Source organism: Danio aesculapii, chromosome 10 (genome assembly GCF_903798145.1).
Source record: "Danio aesculapii chromosome 10, fDanAes4.1, whole genome shotgun sequence".
In the NCBI taxonomy this organism is placed as follows: Eukaryota; Metazoa; Chordata; class Actinopteri; order Cypriniformes; family Danionidae; genus Danio; species Danio aesculapii.
The window spans coordinates 36,283,977-36,303,827 of NC_079444.1; the positions used below are offsets into that span (position 1 = coordinate 36,283,977).

The window sequence follows — 19,851 nt, forward strand, 5'->3', positions numbered from 1 at the left end:
TGATATTAATTTTAGGTCATATCGCCCACCCCTAACTCAAACCATTTGAGGAAACCGATTGCAACAAACTATGAGAGTTAAAAAAAACTCATCTATACGAGTACTGAGAACTTACTCCATTTGAGTTGAAGTTATGAGGTATATAATTAACCCGTTACCTTCAACGCTGAGTTCAAAACACTTTTCAAATGAGTAGAATTAACTTTCAATAAATTTTGAGTTAACTACACTCATTTCATTGATAAAGTTGACTGTTGGGTTTAGGTTTTGTTTGAATTGTTTCCATCTTTTTATTGTGTTTACATCTTTGAAAATTACTACTTCAAATGTATGGGATCAGTGTGTTTTTATTATTATTATTATTATTATTATTATTATTATTATTAAGCAAGGATACCCTGAATTGATCAATGAATATTTCAGATGATTTCAGCTTTTTGTTTATCAAAGAATTCTGACAATAAAAGTATAATGGTTCGCACAAATTATAATGCAGCAACAACTATTTTCAACATCGATAATCAAAAATTACTTTGAGCAACCAATTATTAGGTCAGAATACTTTCTGAAGAATCGTGACACCAAAAACTGGAGTAAAGATGCTGAAAATTCATGCTTTTCATCACAGGAATTAATTTCAAACTGACCTTTTTACACTGACATCACTTTTCATAACATCACAGCAACATTTATGCAACGCAAGTGAACATAAGACACTTCAGCAACACTAAAATAATAGTCCATTAGTTAGATAATGTATTTACTAACATGAACAATGAACTGCATGTTTATTATAGTTTTAGTCATCATCATTAACGTTAGTCAATGAGAATAAAGTCGTTTATTGTTAGTTCATGTTAACTCAAAGTGTATTAACTCATGTTAGCAAGCACAACTTTGGATTTTATTAATAGATTACCAAATATTAAACTATGATTAATAAATGCTGTACAACACTGTTTATACTTAATTTATGTTAGTAAATACATTAACTAATAGACCATTATTTAAAAGTGTTACTGAAGCTTAGCAACAACAGTTCAAAATTTGAGCAGCATGACAATGATTGTTAGCATCAACATCTGTGTTCAGTAAAAACTCTGACTGCTACTGTCAGGCACACTTTACTGAACACATGGAGCCATATACATAAAAACAAAAAGCTTCACTTTAAACTTAGCATACGCATTATGCACAGAACAAAAGAGGTACCGAGCATGGCCAAAACTACACGCGCATCTGCTCATCAAATGGGCTTTATTTTGGAGTTTCCCCTCCCCCCTTATGCTCCTCTAGGAGGCTTTCCCATCAGGCACTGGGACAGAGACACTGTCCTGCTGCAACAGGAAGGTCTTCCCCAGACGTTTAAAAGAAACCAGAGTTTGTAGCCAATCTCTTCTTCTTCAGCAAAACCACCAGAGTCTGAGACTCCAACCTCACTTCTAAAACACCAGAGTCTTACTGCTAAAACAGCAGCTCAAAGCAGCGGAGCGGAGGACACATTTACAACTAAGATGAATTTGCAAAAAACTGTGAAAACTGTTTTATTTTCTGATGATGATGTTGGTTTATGTAAACAAGAACTCATTTCACTCAATGTCGTTTTTTTAAACAAATATTGATTAGCTTTAATGTTCAATAACCAATATTACCGGCAATTGTTCTGCATTTGTTTTCTACAAAATAAATCATACTGATTGCAGAAACTTCTTAATTAGTAGTAAAAATAATAATTATCTTCATTTATAATTTAAATATTTACATTTGCATTTGATGGTTTTAATTAGTATACATAATAATATTTAAACTGTCAATATTCATGTTTTTTCCATTTTTTCCTACAATAATAGAAACATGTGTGCTGTGAATATTTCAATGTAATTAGTTATATATAGATTAATTATAGTGAATTTACAAAACAAAACATATTGTTCAATTAAATCTAAAATAATATTAATTTTAATGATGATAATTATAATAATATTAATTATTATAATGATAATAAACTAATTAAATATTTACAATGCATGTCATGTTATTATTACTATTATTGTTATTATTATTATTAATATTATTATTAATGTATAATAATTAATGTACAATAACTAATTTTACAGGCAAACTTTTTTTTCTGCTTTTGACTACAATAATAAAACCATGATAAGCAACTGTAATTATTTTTTTTATTATTATTACCATTGTTATTATTATTATAGAAACAATAAGAAAATATTACAATTAAAGTTTTTATTATAATATTAAACTCAAAATAAGTATATTATTACAGTGTATACATTTTCTTTATTATTATTACCATTGTGGCTGTTGTATAATATTCAATGTACAATAACAACTAACTTTAATTTTTATTTCTGCTTTTTATTATTATTAATATTATTATTATTATTATTATTATTATTATTATTATTATTATTATTATTATTATACTAAAAATAATTAGCAAATATTACGATTAGAGTTTTTATTATAATAATAAATTCATAATAAGTATATTTTTAATGTTTACAGTGTATGCATTTTCTTTATTATTATTTTTGTTATTGTTAAAATTATTATTCTATAATAATCAATGTATAATAACTAATTTTCCAGGCTAACCATTAAATTTTTATTTCTGCTTTTGATAAAATAATAAAACCATGATATGCAACAGTAAATAGTTTTATTATTATTATGGTCACCATTAGTATTATTATTACCATTATTATTGTTATTATTATTACCATTATTATTGTTATTATTATTAACATTATTATTGTTGTTATTATTATTATTACCATTATTATTATTATAGTCACTGTTATTATTATTATTATTACATTAAAATAATTACCAAACATTAAGATTTTATTTTTATTAAAATAATAAATTCATAAGTATATTTTAATATTTACTATATGTGTTTTCTTTACTATTAGTACTATTATTATCATTACTAATTATTATTGCTATTATTCGTAATATTTTATTCCATAACAAACAATCAATTTTGCACAATCGTTATTGCTGTTTTTGAATGCAATAAAAATTTATTTGTTTCAAACATATATGGAGAATAACTTACTTACAGTAATAATCACATCTATAAATAACAGAATACTTTAAATATTATTACACATTGTTATTAACAACATTTTGCATGTATTATAGTTAATATTGCTAGAAACTGCATAATAAAAATAATCTGTTTTTCTACAACATGTTGAATGAACATTATTTTTTACATAAAGAAAATATTTTTTTATATTTGTATATTTAATTAAATTCTTAATGAATTAGTTGCATTTGAAATGCATTTTTATAAACAGCAATCAAATTTGAGTCGCTACAATAATTTTCTATAATAATATGACTCATCACAGTGACTATATAGGTTATACACACACACACACACACACGAGACATACATGTGCCTTATATACTGGGCAACAGATCAATATTCAAGCTAAAATTAAATTAAACTCTCCTCTTCATGCTTTAACTGGTATTACATAAACACTGAAGTACAAATAAAGAAAACAAATCTAGAACAAAAGCATCCAATGATACTGGCTTGGTTCATCTCAGGACAAGCTTCATCATGCCTGCTCATTTAATAAGGTTAATATATTAATACAGGTCTCTTATGTGAAATCTCATTCATAGATTACAGCCGCAGCTCAATGTTTCTCCTGCTGCAGCTGCTCAATAGAACATCACAAACAAATCTGGCACACTTCTTCACATTAACGTGAGCCACTTCAGGCATAAGTCTATCTGAGAATCTACGCTTATGAATGCAAACTCTTGTCAATGGACACAACATTCACTTTTGGTTATTAATTGGTGCACAATTTGGACATGAAGAAACTAAATTGAACTGCTCACACATGCTTTTGATTATTTGTTGATTATTTATTGAGATGCATCTCAATAAATAATCAACAAATAATCAATGCATTTTTAATAAACTGAAACAGCATTTCAAATAACAAAATCTGCTGTTATAAAATGCATAAATATTTAAATAAATAATTTCCAGCATTTGTTTATATCCATATAGTAACTTACATATACTTAATTCTGGTCTTTATGTGCAATTATTATGTTTATATTTTGTTTGTGTGAATTACTAATTATTTGTGTATATTATTTACACAAAGTCAGAGATAATTTCCAGCAAACAAGCACATAAGCTCATCTGAGAATTGATTTAATAAAAAAAATATCGATCTGAGGGTGAATAATTCAGTAATTCATTTAAACTCCCTTCACAAATCCTGTTAGTTATGAATATGAATTCTGAATTAATCATTCTGCCTACAAATACTTTCAAATTATTCAATCCAGTAGCAGTGCATTGTTTGATCTACACTTTGACAAATGCATAAAGGTTTTGATTTAATGACATGTTATGAATCTCATTATTAAAACTACACCAAGACAAGCTCATCCCAAAGAATCGCCTTGGCTATCTAATCAGGACGGTAATGCTAATGTTTACTCTGCGAGATGTAAATAAGCATTGTTTATATACTGAATGGCGGATTGCTTTACTATTGTTGTCATTAATAAGTTGTGCTCTAAAATGAGAGCAAAAGTAATGATTTCGGATGGTTCTGCTATGATTTTGGTTAACTCTGACAGGCGCTGGATGCGGTTTTACTCTGAAAGCACAGTATTGTTTACTGAGATGGAAGGTGAATGAGGTTTACTCTGTGAGGACAGTATTGTTTACTCTGGTCTGCGGAGCTGCAGGCCCGTGTGACTCTTATCTCCGGGCTTCGGGCTCATTCGCACACCTGCATCTCCAGTCGAGCCTCCCGGACCGGTTGAGTCCGTTAAAAACGGCCCGTTTTGGCCTTCCGCTCGCGAACCATCCGAACCGCGGATTCGCCTGCGGGCCCGCACCGAGCTAACGCGTATGCTAACACGGAGCGAAGGCTGCAAAACACCGATAACCTTTCGGAACGTCCGAAGCACATCCCACCCTGAAACCGGACTCTTGATCTGCCTGGCTCGGAACATAAGAAACAGGTCCAGTGTGTTTACCTGAGGCTCTGCCGTTGAAAGGTGAAGGTGGAGGGGTTCGGGCTCGCTGTGTCCCTCTCACAACAATAATCCGGGTCGCACCGCTTCCTCTCACTGCGAACATGAAGACGGGCGGGCGGCGGTCATTCCTTCTCGCAGGCGCCCGCGGAAGCTCGCACTTTAGTCCGGGTGATAGCGGAAAAGATTCGGTACCGAAATGTTCCCGGGCGCTCATAAAAAAAGACTCCACACAGAGACTCTCTCTCTCTCGCAGAACAAAATGCCGACCGGAAGCAGTGCTGCAGGAATGACTCCCTCCACCGGCGCCGAACCAACCAGCAGCGACCCGCCGACTTCCGCTGATGCTCTCCTCCCCTTCCCTCTGCTCCATCCGCCGCTTCCCATCACCGTCCTCCGCTGAGCTCTGTGTTCAATCTGCTGTCTAGCTAAAGTTGGTTTTATATACGCATTATATTAACTGGCTTTGCTCCTTACATAGTTTACCATGGTACTTTGAATATTCGGTCTGAAATCTGATGCAGGTATGACTTGAAAACAATATTAGCACTATTTAATTGACTGATCAGTGTTGGGCTTATGGATTGAGGTAAAGTTGCTTTATTTTAGCACATTCCTTCACTGATCATTTGCGATATGCTCCCTATAACGTTAGTTATTTGACTGAGAACAGTGTCGTCCTTTGAATTGAGGCTAAGTTGTTTTTATATTTGCATTATATTCAGTGACAATTTGTGTCATGCTTAGTTTACCACGGTACTTTGAATATTCGGTCTGAAATCTAGTGTAAGTATGACTTGAAACCAACATTAACACTATTTCTTTGACTGTGAACAACCTACTTTGATAGTCATTGGCTGCTAATGTGACTATATAATCTAAAATTTGCAAACAATACTTTTCTGAAATTATATTATATTACATATTATTATTAATTACATATTATTATTATTATAAACATATAATATTTCTCGGATTATACTTTTTTTTATTTGATGTTGGTGTTGTTTTTAAAGTACAGCTGTTTTGACCTGATGTCAACTGAAATGCACAAACAAACAAATCAAGTAAAGGTTATTGAAAATGTATTCTCTGTTCTTTTTATTTGGTCTTATTTTTGAATGCTTTAAGAACAGCTACTCTTGTCCTAAAAGGTGTGAAGGGGTTAACGCGGAGGTCTATGAGCAAAACCATTGTTTTTATGCACTGACTTCTTTCAGACCAGTGGAAAAACGTTCAAAATAAACAGCTTTTTCTTTTTTTTATCAAATTTGCTTCTGTAGATTTTACAGAGTACATTTTAATGCAACAATTGTTGGTTATCGCCCCTTTAGCAGCACATTTATTATTAGCATCTGTGTTCAGAATTTGTTTGTGTAACATTTAACTGACAGGGTGTCTGCAGGGTCTTAAAAAGTCTTAAAATGTCTTAAATCTTAAAATCCAAATTTTAGGCCTTAAAAAGTCTTAAATTTACTGAAATATTGTGTTGTAGGTTATAAATCTTTTTTTAAACAGGTCTTAATTTTCCTTTGTTCATGTATTGCTGCCCAATCTGGCCAAAACACATACAATCACCAACAATCATTTCAATAAAACTTTCAACTTTTCGTTTAAAAAGGTCTATTGTATTGTAAAGTTTAATTATTTTCCTTATAATAACATGTGTTTAAAGGTTCTCCATGTATTTACTGGTGAGGACACCGACCTGGACAGATTGTTGTGTATAGATTTAGTTTATTATAGTTTTTAAAACATTTAAAACATTTCTTTTCTTTTTTTTTTTAAAGAAAGTTTATGTTGGAAAAAAATGTATGGACACAACTAGAGCTTGCTTGTTTTTGCACAATATTTAAAATATTTTGCTAAGAAATAAAATCTAAAATATTTACATTTTTTATAATTAATGTATTATTGTATTATTAAATGTATTAAATTAGAATATATATTTTTTTATAGGTCAAATAAAAATCTTTTTCATCTGGGCCATTTGAAAAGTTACTTAGCCTTCAGCGCTTTATGAGTCTAAAATGTCATTCATTATGGTCTCAAAAAGTCTTAAATTTAACTCTGTGAAACCTGCAGAAACCCTGAACTGATTTATTCATGTTGTGTCGGATGAATGAATAGTAAATGAATGAATGAATAGTAAAATCTGCTAACATGTAGGCTATATTATGTAAGACTATTGCTTTAAATTTTTTATTAGTTTATATATATATATATATATATATATATATATATATATATATATATATATATATATATATATATATATATATATATATATATATATATATATATACATACATACATACATACACACACAAACACACACACACACACACACACAAGGAAATGTAGATCCTACAGGAAGGTTTGAAATATACTTGCATCTGGATTTACAAGCTCAATCGCGCCCCCTCGTGGCACCATAGCGTATACACTGATAATAGTAACTGAATACAGTTACTGTATGTTATAATATTGGTAAAATAAAATCTATTAAACATTTACAGTGAACACGTGTTGACCTCTGTAAGTTTGACCTCCTGATCTTTAAGGTCTGTAATTTTTTTCTACAACAGAATCTGCACGGATCACACCTCCAACTTCCTAAATGGTTTATAAAATACACATGGCTTCAAATAGACACGCAGTTTATCACTTATTTTACTCATAAATAGAAAAAAACTGATGAAAAATCACCACTTGTAATTAAATAACCTGTAATTTTGGTCTAATTTCATTCATTCATTTTCTTTTCGACTTAGTCCCTTTATTAATCTAGGGTCGCCACAGCAGAATGAACCGCTAACTTATCCAGCATATGTTTTACTCAGCGGATGCCCTTCCATCTGAAACCCATCACTGGGAAACACCCATACACATTTACATGCACACTCATACACTACGGCCAGTTAAGCCTGCCCAATTCACCTGTACCACATGTCTTTGCACTGTGGGGGAAACCGGAGCACCTAGAGGAAACCCACGCGAACACGGGGAGAACATGCACACTCCACACAGAAATGCCAACTGACCCAGCCGGGACTCAAACCAGTGACCTTTTTGCTGTGAGGTGACAGTGTTAACTACAGAGCCACCGTGTCACCCATAATTTATTTTGTTATCATTTATTTTGGTTATTTATTTATGTATTTGCATAATTAATTTTAAGAATTATAGTAAAATTGAAATGGGAAAACTGGTCTCTTCATATTGGCATGTAAAGTGTTTACAGTATGACCTGAGAGTGATACTCGTGCACTAATCTAACCTGGCTAGTTTTTATTTCAAAGAATCTTGATGAACTCTGGGAGTCCTGCAAGAACGCTTTCTTTGCCATTCCAGATGACTTTATAAATAAGTTATTTGAGTCATTGCAGAGATGTGTGGATGCAGTCCTCCAAGCTCATGGGAGTCATACACAATATTCATTCTGTTTCCACTGCAGCATGACTTTATATTCTATACTGTACATTATTTCTGTTAATTGACAAGACTTTTGTCTAAGCAAAGTCAGACCTTACTGTCCTAATCAAATAATTAAAAATCAAGGCATGATCATATTTTATTTTGTTAAAATAAGCGTAATCTAGAGGCTTTTGCCTTTCACATAAGCCACTTCTGATGCCAAATGATCAACTAGAAGTCCAGTTATTATTTGATGTTCCTAAAACTGGATAGGGGACCAGTCTTTTGTCAGGTAGTTTATAAGTATATATACAGTATATATAAAGAAGTTTTGAGTTATAATTTACACAAATGCACAGATGTTCATTTTATAAATGTTTTGTCAGAGCACTTGTTTAATACTAATGAAGAGCATATAGTATACTGACAACTTAAATTATTGAGTTTAAAAGCTACAATAAAACAATTGCCTGAAGAACAGTATTGTCCACTAGAGGGCGGCATAACCATAGCGAGAATTATTTACTGGTTAGTTTAATGTGATGTGTGTATGTACATTAATTCATTTTCTTTTCGGCTTAGTCCCTTTATTAATCAGGGGTCGCCACAGCGGAATGAACCGCCAATTTATCCAGCATGTTTTACGCAGGGATGCCCTCCCAGCCGCAACCCAACGCTGGAAAACACCCATGCACACTGATTCACATACGTGCACGACCAATTTAGCTTATTTAGTTTACCTATAGCGCATGTTTTTGGACTGTGGGGAAACCGGAGCACTCGGTTTATATCATTAAAATTATATTATTAAATAACGGTATTAAGATGTAATACTTCTTGATATGGTATTGTTTTAAGATTAGTTCTTCAAAATCCTTTTCATTTCATATGATCACAAAATAAACAAATAAAACAAAAGATCCACACAATCCGCCGCGACTCTCCATTTTATTCAAAACTATATGTAACACACAACATCCGTATGCTCTTGAATCTATTTTCTAACCACCCATTGTTGCTTTATATAGACCTGACAGGAAATATACAGCACAATTAAAAACACTATGTATACAAACAGTCAAATATAACATGATAATCATAGTTTCCAGCTCAATGCATGCGAGTTTAATAGCAATGTTTTATAAAGATGTAGATTTACAGTTTTCTCCGTTTTGGATGTCATTGCAACCATCTAAGCAGGCACCTCGATGTCAAAACGACTCAAATAGTACGTCAAAATGGTAATTAATTTTATGTCAAAACCCTGACCTCCATTTGACATCCACGTCCAAATTAACGAGGCAAAAATATTATAATATAAGAAAAGTGTGACTGATCTCAAAGCTTCAATTAAAAATGTACAGTGGATTTTATACCTATAATGCATGTAAGCTACCTTGATGTCAAAATGACGTCTAACTGACGTCTAAAATTGGCGTCAAAAATCAGGACTATTCACAAATCGCCTTTTTAAGTGCGTTTTTTTACACCAATGTTAGATGTCAATTTGATGTCGTTTTAATATCAGTACTCAATTAAAATCTAGTAAATTTGCATATTTTTATGTGTATTAAACGTCGTTTTGACATCAAGGTGCATGCTGGGATGAGACTGTAAATATTCACAAATATTATACAGTTAATATTAAGTAGCAGCTATATCGTTATCAATGTTATAGGCAATAAACGATCAGGAAATAGAATAAAAAATAAATCTCATAAATGCACTAAAGCATGTGTGTCATTTCGGATTAGTTGAGAAATCAAATAGCGGCTAAAACACTGAGGAAGGAGTCTTCTCACACATAAAGATGCGTCAAGCAGCTTTCAAAGCTAAACATGATTTTTCCTGCTCATATTTACAGTTTGACATATTTTATACTTCATTTTTCTGAAGATCACATTACATACGAAGCCCAAAAGTGTTTCATCTTGGGTCCTGCGTGCCTGGTGCAGAACGTAAAGTGTAATAATTTACTCTGACATTCATTTCTGCTTAAAATCCGTTCTGTGAACATTCACAAAACCCGTGTGGCAAACACTGGTCACCAACATACAAATGCCCTCCATATCTAACCCAGATTCATATTTCAGCTCATTATTAAAATAATAAAAACCAATACAAAGCAAAGGTTGTTACGTATTTAATAAAAAAAAAAATCTCCTGCCAAATCAAAAAAACAATCAGTGTGACCTGGAAAACAAAACCAAAACCAAATTACAGACAAAAGACCCCTAAAATATACATACAGTTGCCCCAAAACATCTGGACACGTAAGTTTTGCTTTAAAAATGTTTTAAAAGTATTATTAAATCAAGTGGCAACCAGCAGCAACATGACTTTTCTTCAAATAAATTTTCAGATTTTTAATGCCAAGTTTACTTCATATTCCTAATGATGAGCATTCGACAACCAGAAAGTGTCCAAATAATACTTTTCTTGAATAGTCTGTTGTACTATATTTCATTAAAATGAATGCATTTTGGTTTGATGTTGTTTATGTACTCGTAAAAAAACTCGATTTTTTTAATTGCCATCTCTGATTCAACGAGGAGCTTTTAACATCCATGGAAACAAAAAGGTTCTCAACATAATCAAAAGTTTCTTCATATATAGAACTAAAGATTGTTTCTTTAAAGCAGGGGTCACCAAATTTGTTCCTGGAGGGCCGGTGTCTTGCAGATTTTAGCTTCAACCCTAATCAAGCACACCTGAATAAGCTAATCAAGGTCTTACTAGGTATGCTAGAAACACCAAGGCAGGTGTGTTGAGGCAAGTTGGAGCTAAACCCTGCAGGGACACCGGCCCTCCTGGACCGAGATTGGTGACCCCTGCTTTAAAGGGTCACAAAACACCAAAACACATTTTTTGAGATGTTGACAGTCATGTATATGTCCCACGCTGCTAAAAACACTGTTAGGACTCATATATTTAGCTAACAAGTGAAAATTGGTTATTTTTGCGTTATTTCGACCAAGTTTGTTTTTCGATTTGAAAGGAAATTTTGAAGCTACGTCACGGCTATGAGATCATTGTGTAAATTCCAGCATGGAGACTGGATGTTTGTACCAGCTGATACAGCGTGACGGCATTGAGCTTTCAGCATTAAATCATGGGAAAGACTTGTTCAGAGACATGGGTCATTTATAAATATTGCGTTTATAAATGTGGCGTAACGAAGGTTTTGGGCTCTATTTTAACAATCTAGGTGTAGCAACGTACCAACAATGCGCTTTAACACACCTCTTTTCTAGACCAGAACACCCATGAGTCCACAAAATGGATTTGTTATTTAAACAACATGGCAGAAAGCGGGAAAATTAAGGTTGCGTTGGTCTGAAAATAACAACACGTCGGGACAAACACGTCATGCGCCAGGTGTATGATAGGGCCAATTGTTTTCATTTCCTCGCAATGAGAGAGGACCCACATGTGTGGATTACAGTGGTCTGCTAACATGCGACAAAAATATGTTTATGAGGAGCATTTTTTACCCGAGAGCCGTTCGCATCTGGAAATGGTAAAATGTGCATTTGCCACTCGTCTTCTTTTTAAAAAGATGCGGTTCCAGTTCGTGTTTAATGTCCTCTCTAGCGCTGCTCATAATAACTGATTAACCGTTAATCAAAAGGGTGCATTTGTAACTGATTAATGGTATCAGTCAAATGATTAAAAAATATTATTCTATATATTTTACAAGCTTGGCTGCATCAGGGGCCGATCACAACGACTGCGCTTTTTTGCCTTGAGGGGGGCATCTTTTGAATGGTTTACAAGCGGCAGCGAGTGTTTTGCGGCACCCTGCGTGCCTTGTGTTTTTGCCATTGCGCGCTGTGTGCTTGCAGTTGATAAAACTCAACTCTGAGCGGAAAAAGCGTGTTACGTCAGTCGCATCTTTTTCATTCTTTCATCAAATAACAGCAAAGGCAGTGTTTCCGTTGATTAAATGCATATTTTCTGTGGCGCAATCGATTTGAGGTAGTCTGCTATTTTTATTTGACGGAAGAAAAAAACATATGATTGGAAAGACAGCCTACGCCTGTTCTTAAAAAGCATGCAGTCAGTGTTTTCGTTTTGTAATCTTAACTTGTCATTTAAGTGAAAATATCTACGGCAGATGCGTGACGATGTTCTGTTGTTCTGAATGCTGCTGTTCGCATGTTAAAATAAACCAGTATTTTAAAATGTAATATTTAATGTGTCACACAAAATAGACACGTCATTTTTTTTTAATTAAATAATAATTTAATATTAATCTGACCAGTTAACGGTTAATATTCAGTTAACGAGCAGCGGTTGTCGGTTGGCAAAATCAACCGAAATGAGCCTCCCTAGTCCTGTCTCTATGGATTTGGTAAGTGTGTGATCAGTGTTCTTTGTTTATGTTTATTCAGAGGCAAAGTTAGTATCATCAGCAGTACTCTCTCAGTTTTTAAAGACATACCTTGGTCAAAATGATTTAGTTACTAAGTTTACAGTAATATCACTACAATATTATGGACTGAAAGATCCGCTATAAATGCTGCTCTCCGAATGTAAACGTATAAACATCTTAATCAAACTATTACCGTCTTGTAGGATTTTCGTCGTGTATGATTTTCTCCTCATTTTGTGACAGGATAGTTTAAACACACATGGCTATTTGACACTATTCTCTGCACCTACCGAGTCTTTGCATCTACTGAACAGATGTGCTGAAAACTCAATGACGTCACTTTGTATCAGCGGGTACACACAGCCAATCTCCACACTGGAATTTACACAATGATCTCATCGCCGTGACGTAGCTTCAAAATTTCTTTTCAAACCAGTGGAACAAATTTGCTCCAAACAACGCAAAAAGAACCGATTTTCACTTGTTAGCTAAATCCTAGTGTCCTAACAATGTTTTTAGCAGCGTGGGACATATATATGACTGTCGACATCTCAAACTACTAATACTAATTATGACTGTCGACATTTTAAAAAATGTGTTTCTGTGTTTCATGACTCTTTAAGTAAACACTCACAGTTTGGCATTGTCTCTAGCTCCTCTTCGTGAACTTTTATATTTAAGAGTGTAATGCAGTTCAATCCTTATATTATTTAGTGTGATTACCTATGAAACTCCCCCTTTTAGGCCTTGATCCTAATTGTGCCATTTTGGTGTCGCTTTAAATTCAAATGAGATCGTGCTCTTTTCAAAAGAGGGCGGAGCTACAGATGCCTATGTGTCAGCATAGTGGCAGATTCAAAAACAGGACTAACATTCTATTAGAGCTTAGATCGGGCCCAAAAATGAAACTCGACCCTACCCGAGCCCATGCACATTGTGTCCGAGCTTGACCCGGTCCGACACATTAACTGTAATTATGAGCCCAAGCGCAATTTAAGACAGACTATTGGGACATATATATGACTGTCAACATCTCAAAAAATGTGTGTTGGTGTTTCATGACTCTTTAAGTAAATACTCACAGTTTGGCATTGTGTCTAGCTCCTCTTCGGGAACTTTTATGTTTAAGAGTGTAATGCAATTCAATCCTTATATTATTAAGTGTGCTCAACTATATTTGGAGGCCACTGTATAAACAAACACAAACAGAAATCAAACATATCCTTGGTTGGGCGTTGAACATCAGCCTCTACATCTTGGTCTCGCTGTCTGGCGGTTTCTCGTTCTCGTATTCGTTGTCCTGAGGGATCTTCTGGTACGGTTTCTTCAGCTCGTTCTCCTCCAGCACTGAGCTGCCCAGCTCCACATCCCCGCCCTGGAGCTCATCTTTGGACAGGAACTCAATGATTCCAGCTCCTATTGAATCTCCCAGCACATTAGTTGTAGTGCGCAGTCGATCCCTGGAAAAAAAAGAGGAAATGAAGAATTCAATTACTTGTTGTGTGTCAAATGCAAAGCTTTGTGGGATTGTAGTTCTTTCAGCCAAGCAACAAGATTTAAAATAAGTCTCTGATGTCTCTAGAGTGTGTATGTAAAGTTTCAACTCCAAATACCCCACAGATAATGTTTTAAAACTCTATGAAACTCCCCCTTTTAGGCCTTGATCCTAATTGTGCCATTTTGGTTATTGTCGCTTTAAATTCAAATGAGATTGTGCTCTTTTCAACATAGCAGATGCCTATGTGTTTTCTACAGATGCCTATGTGTCAGCATAGTGGCAGATTCAAAAACAGGACTAACATCCTATTAGAGCTTAGATAGGGCCCAAAAATAAAACCCGACCCTACCCAAGCCCGTGCACATTGTTTCTGAGCCAATTCTGAGTGGTTTGAACTACAGAAAGGAGTTTAGATTTATCTTAATGAATAATGTAACAAGGACGAAGCATGTAAACGGCATTGTTTGTTTATTCAGAATCGATCGTAACAAAAGAGGTCATTGAAGGCTGACTATCATCCTTTCTGCCATGGCAAGCCTGCTTGACATGTGTCTGTTCATCCTGTAAGACTTCATTTTTACACCTCTTTCACACCGCACGTGTGTGCAGCATGTGTTTTTTTCGGAGTCCATGTTAATGGATAAATATTAAGAGCTTCATACCGCATGCAGAAGCAACGCATCAGTGCTGAGCGTGAGCAGAGCTGAAGCAGCAGTGCCGCAATCATTTCGGCGCTGGGTCTACTTTTGCCACTGCGCATGCTCAATTAAAGTGACTGCATTAATAACAGTGGTGTAAAGTAACAAATTACAATTGCTCAAATTACTGTAATTGAGTAGTTTTTCTCAGAAATTGTAATTTACTGAGTAGTTTTATAAATGTGTACTTTTACTTTCCCTTTAGTACATTTCTAGTGCGGTACTTTTACTCCTCTACTTTCCTTCATCCTGTAGTCACAACTTTATTTTTTCTTGGCTATGGGGATTGGAAAAATCAGTCCTGTGATTCCTGTCCAAACAAATCACACATTATGTAGTAGGTAAATCGCATCATAATGAACTACCTCAAGACATTGTGTGCTTTATAACTGCAGCAAACTTTTTGGAAGCAATAAAAGTGTCCAAGAAGATGTCCAAAATCTTTACACGCATTGACCCAGGGCCTGTTTCAAAGCATGTCACTGATGAGAAGATGATAAATGTTTACTGTATGATGACTGAAATAGCCTTAAACATAAGATAAGACATCAACATGACGTCAGATTGACGTTGTACCTCAACGTCGTGGAGATGTTGCATTTTGTTTGGAAATGAAAATCAGGTTGACATCAGAACTCAACGTTAGGCCAACATCAATGTAAAACCTAAAATCAACCAAATATCAATGTCTAATGATGTTACAGCTTGACGTTGTGTGGATGTTATCAATATGACGTCTATCAGACATCTATTGGTTGCCATATCTGACGAATAAATGTCAGTATTTGATGTCAATATGAAGTTGGTTTAAGATGTTGGCTCGATATTGGGTTTTGGTCACTTTCTAACAACCTAAAATCAATTAAATATCAACGTCATTTTACGTCATTATTGGACAGCAAGAATTAGATGCTGAATAGACATTGAATTTTGGTCACCTGACCTCACGACCTAAATCTATCCTAATATTAACGTCTTATGACGTTGTTTGCCTGCTGGGCAATAACTAAATGCACTACAGAATATTACGTTTACACACATCCACAAATTACATGTAAATGCATCAGCTTTTCACAACTTTTTACAACTACTCTTGAGTACTTTTGAAAAAAATTCTTTTTACTCATACTTTGAGTAATATTTACAACAGATACTTTTACTCGCACTTCATTTTAGGCAAGTAATGGTACTTTAACTTAAGTATGATTTTCAGAGCTCTTTCCATCACTGATTAATATTGACCATTTTTATGCACTGTTTCCGCTCTACATAAGCACTTCGCGGCTTCAACTCTGCTTGCGCATGCGCTGTGTGCCGGAGTAGACGTTGCAGGAGTAAGAGCGTTGCTGCGTATGACACGTGTTTGCAATTGTGCTACTTCGTAGACCCACACGTGTTGCTTAGGCCAATTTTGCTAAAATATTTGTATTATATTTCTAATTATGGCATAACCTGCCACCCAATTAGGCTAATTAAGTTATGATTGAAAAAAAAGAACACAAATGCTTGATCGTGACCCGGCCCGAAAGTAGTGGCAGGAAATATCGTGGGCTGGGTCGGGCCAAGTGTGGGCTCGGGCTCGGGCAGAGAATCTAAACTCCTATGCTGATGAGATCGTCACTAGTGGGTGGGGCTTTCCCTCTCTGATGACACGTACAAAGGGAGAATGTCAATCAAAGTGTTTCTGCTGTTTTTATCAAGTGTGATTATAAACAATAAAATTAATAAATGTTTACCATTAGAAGCAGGTTATATGCACTGTTGCCACGTAACTGTTTTTAAACCCCTTTAAAAAATGATATTTGGATAATAGGCCTATTATTATAGATCAACAAAAAATAAAAATAACCCCATAATTTACTCACCCTCATTTCTACCTTCATTTGTTTTTCTTTACGCTGCAAAAATTTAATCCACTAACCTAGTTTAATCCACTAACCTAGAACAGTATTTGTATTTTCTTGCGGTTTTATTGGATATTAATATCCAAATGTTACAATTTTTGATCAAAATCTATATAAATTCAATTGGCATCATATGTGTGAGCTTCTTTGAAGGCATCTTGAGTAAACCAGCACCAGCAAAATGCCTGTGACCTCTTTTACAGACAACAGAAATTTGTTGAGCATGACCACATATATGCAGTGCCATATTGAAAGGTCAACAGGTAATTTACTGCAAAAAACAGCCTCTGATATAAAAAAAGCTTTCAATTGAAAAATATGATAATCGGCGGTTCATTCCATTGTGGCGACCTCTGAAATAGAGACTAAGCCAAAGGTATATGAATGAATTAATGAAAATCTGACAATCTTTCATTAGCTAATTCTGCCATTCATTTTGTGTTTATAGTTTTTTTTTAAATCATCAATGCTAAAATCTATTACAGATACATACACTGTAAAACCCAAAAAGTTAAGGTAACTCAAACCTTTGAGGAAACCAATTGCAACTAACCATTTATATTCTAAAACTAATCCAAATGAGTACTGTGAACTTACTCCAGTTGAGTAAACAAAGCAATTTGAGCACAGTAAAACCCAGCAAATGAAGAGAACTCAAACCAACTGAGTACTTTAAAACCCAATAAGTTAAGACAACTCAAACCGTTTGAGGAAACCGAATGCAACAAACCATTTGAGTTAAAAAACTAATCTATACGAGTACTGTGAACTTACTCCATTTAAGCTGAAGTAATGAGGTATTTCATTAACTCATTACCTCCAACACTGAGTTCAAAACTCTTTCAAATGAGTAGAATTAACTTTCAGTAAATGACTGCTGAGTTTTACAGTATATGCATACGTAATTAAATAACACTGATGAGGCATCTATGAATATAAGTCTATGATCTCTACAGATAGCTTTCATCACAGTTCAGATTGTATTTAGTTAGAAAAATATTATAGTATTTATCTGTAAACTTCACACAGAGACAGTAAATATCAGCTGTGCTCGATTGTCAAAAGTTTTCTACTTTCCTCTCAGTTTTCATCCTAGTTTAAAAAGAGGCTCTTTTAGCTGTGTAACTTGTGGGGATCTATCTGGAATGATTAATTTGGCCAACCTAATTACGTTTCTATGTTAAAACCAATTGAATTACATGAAATTCAGGAGAAAAAAATATGGAACAAGTCTCATGGGAACATATCAAAGTGTGTCACCTGGGTGGATGATGGAAAAAATGAAGGGAGTCCCAAATAAGAGGAAGGATGAAGTGCTAAACAGTCCATTTAGAAGACACTTTTTGTATTGCCTTATTTTGCTTAATACTAAAACAAATATGCATACTAAAATAAGCTCATTTTACATAAGTAGTTTGAACAAGCAGTAAAATAATTTTTATTGCATCTGCCAAACGCTAAAATGTAAATGTATAATTTTATAAACTCAAAAAAAGATTTTTCTACTTGTTCAAACTACTCATGTAAAATGAGTTAAAACACTCGACTGCTTTGTTTAGATTTTAGTAACTATAACTGACTTTTTATTCAGTTTGTGGCCTTCATCTTTTTTTTACTACAAAGATGCCATTCTTGCGCGTAAGTAACATAGTAAACAATGTAAACAACAGGTCTCTGGAAGAAACGGTGACATAAACAAATGAATAACTAAATGTGTTCTTTGGGATGTTGTTCCGAGGACTCTTACCTTTCAAAATAAACCGTGATTTACAGCAAGTGTGTGTCTTGTTATTACGATGATAAGTATGTACTCCATATCTAGTAAGTGTTTTCTGTACAACTTACACAAATTTAGCAAATACGCTCTTTATAAGCTTCCCATTGAAAAACAACAAGCTAGAATGGTTGCTTTAGGGTTGTAGCTTTAGACTAATGTATAGTTTGTTAAGATTACTTGTATTCTTTTTGATGTAATCTATTTGTAAACACTGACATGTGGAAAAACAGCGCCCCAGTGGCTCTACGTCCTGATGCTGGCTAAGAGGTTACATTGAATTGTACAACACAATTCTTAAGATTTTTTTGGGACAACTTAATTGTTTTATGTTCAAACCACTTAAATTTGTTAAGTTAACTTAAATGGTTTGTGTTGCATCAAAAAAACTTGCTTTTTATGATGTGAAAGTCTAATTTAGTACACAATTCATATCTATCTATCTATACACTACCTGACAAAAGTCGTGTCACCTAAGTTTTAGGAAAACTAAATAATAACTTGACTTGATCATTTGGTATCATAAATGGCTTATGTGAAAGGCAAAGGCCTCTAGATTACGCTTTTTTTACCAAAATAAAATATGACCATGCCTTGATTTTAAACTATTTAATTAGGACAGTAAGGTCTGACTTTGCTTAGACAAAAGTCTTGTCACTTAACAGACATAATGTACAGTATAGAAGATAAAGTCATGCTGCAGTGGAAACAGAATGAATATTGTGTCTGACTCCCATGAGCTTGGAGGACTGCGTCCATACATCTCTGCAATGACTCTAATCACTTATTAATAAAGTCATGTGGAATGGCAAAGATAGCGTTCTTGCAGGACTCCCAGAGTTCATTAAGATTCTTTGGATTCATCTTCAATGCCGCCTTCATTTTACCCCTGACATGCTCAATAAAGTTAATATCTGGTGACTGGGCGGGCCAATTCTTGAACGCCTTGACCTTCTTTGCTTTCAAGAACTTTGATGTGGAGGCTGAAGTATGAGAAGGAGCGCTATCCTGCTGAAGAATTTGCCCTCTCCTGTGGTTTGTAATGTAATGGGCAGCACAAATGTCTTGATACCTCAGGCTGTTGATGTTGTCATCCACTCTGCAGATCTCTCGCACGCCCCCATACTGAATGTAAC

General features: G+C 34.3%; 2 protein-coding genes across 2 annotated transcripts in view; both read right to left on the reverse strand.

The window, feature by feature from the left end:
* LOC130235935 (nipped-B-like protein B) overlaps positions 1–5,341 on the reverse strand; it is a 57,163-nt gene extending 51,822 nt beyond the window's left edge. Inside the window, 1 exon segment of the mRNA XM_056466467.1 lies at positions 5,053–5,341. The gene's annotated coding sequence lies outside the window, so the exon portion shown is untranslated.
* An 8,011-nt stretch (positions 5,342–13,352) lies between these two features.
* Positions 13,353–19,851, reverse strand: part of slc1a3b (solute carrier family 1 member 3b) — a 28,608-nt gene continuing 22,109 nt past the window's right edge. The window contains exon 10 of the mRNA XM_056467160.1: positions 13,353–14,301. Coding sequence (XP_056323135.1) covers positions 14,091–14,301 — 211 coding nt within the window. The 3' untranslated portion in view covers positions 13,353–14,090. The remainder of the gene's footprint in view (positions 14,302–19,851) is intronic.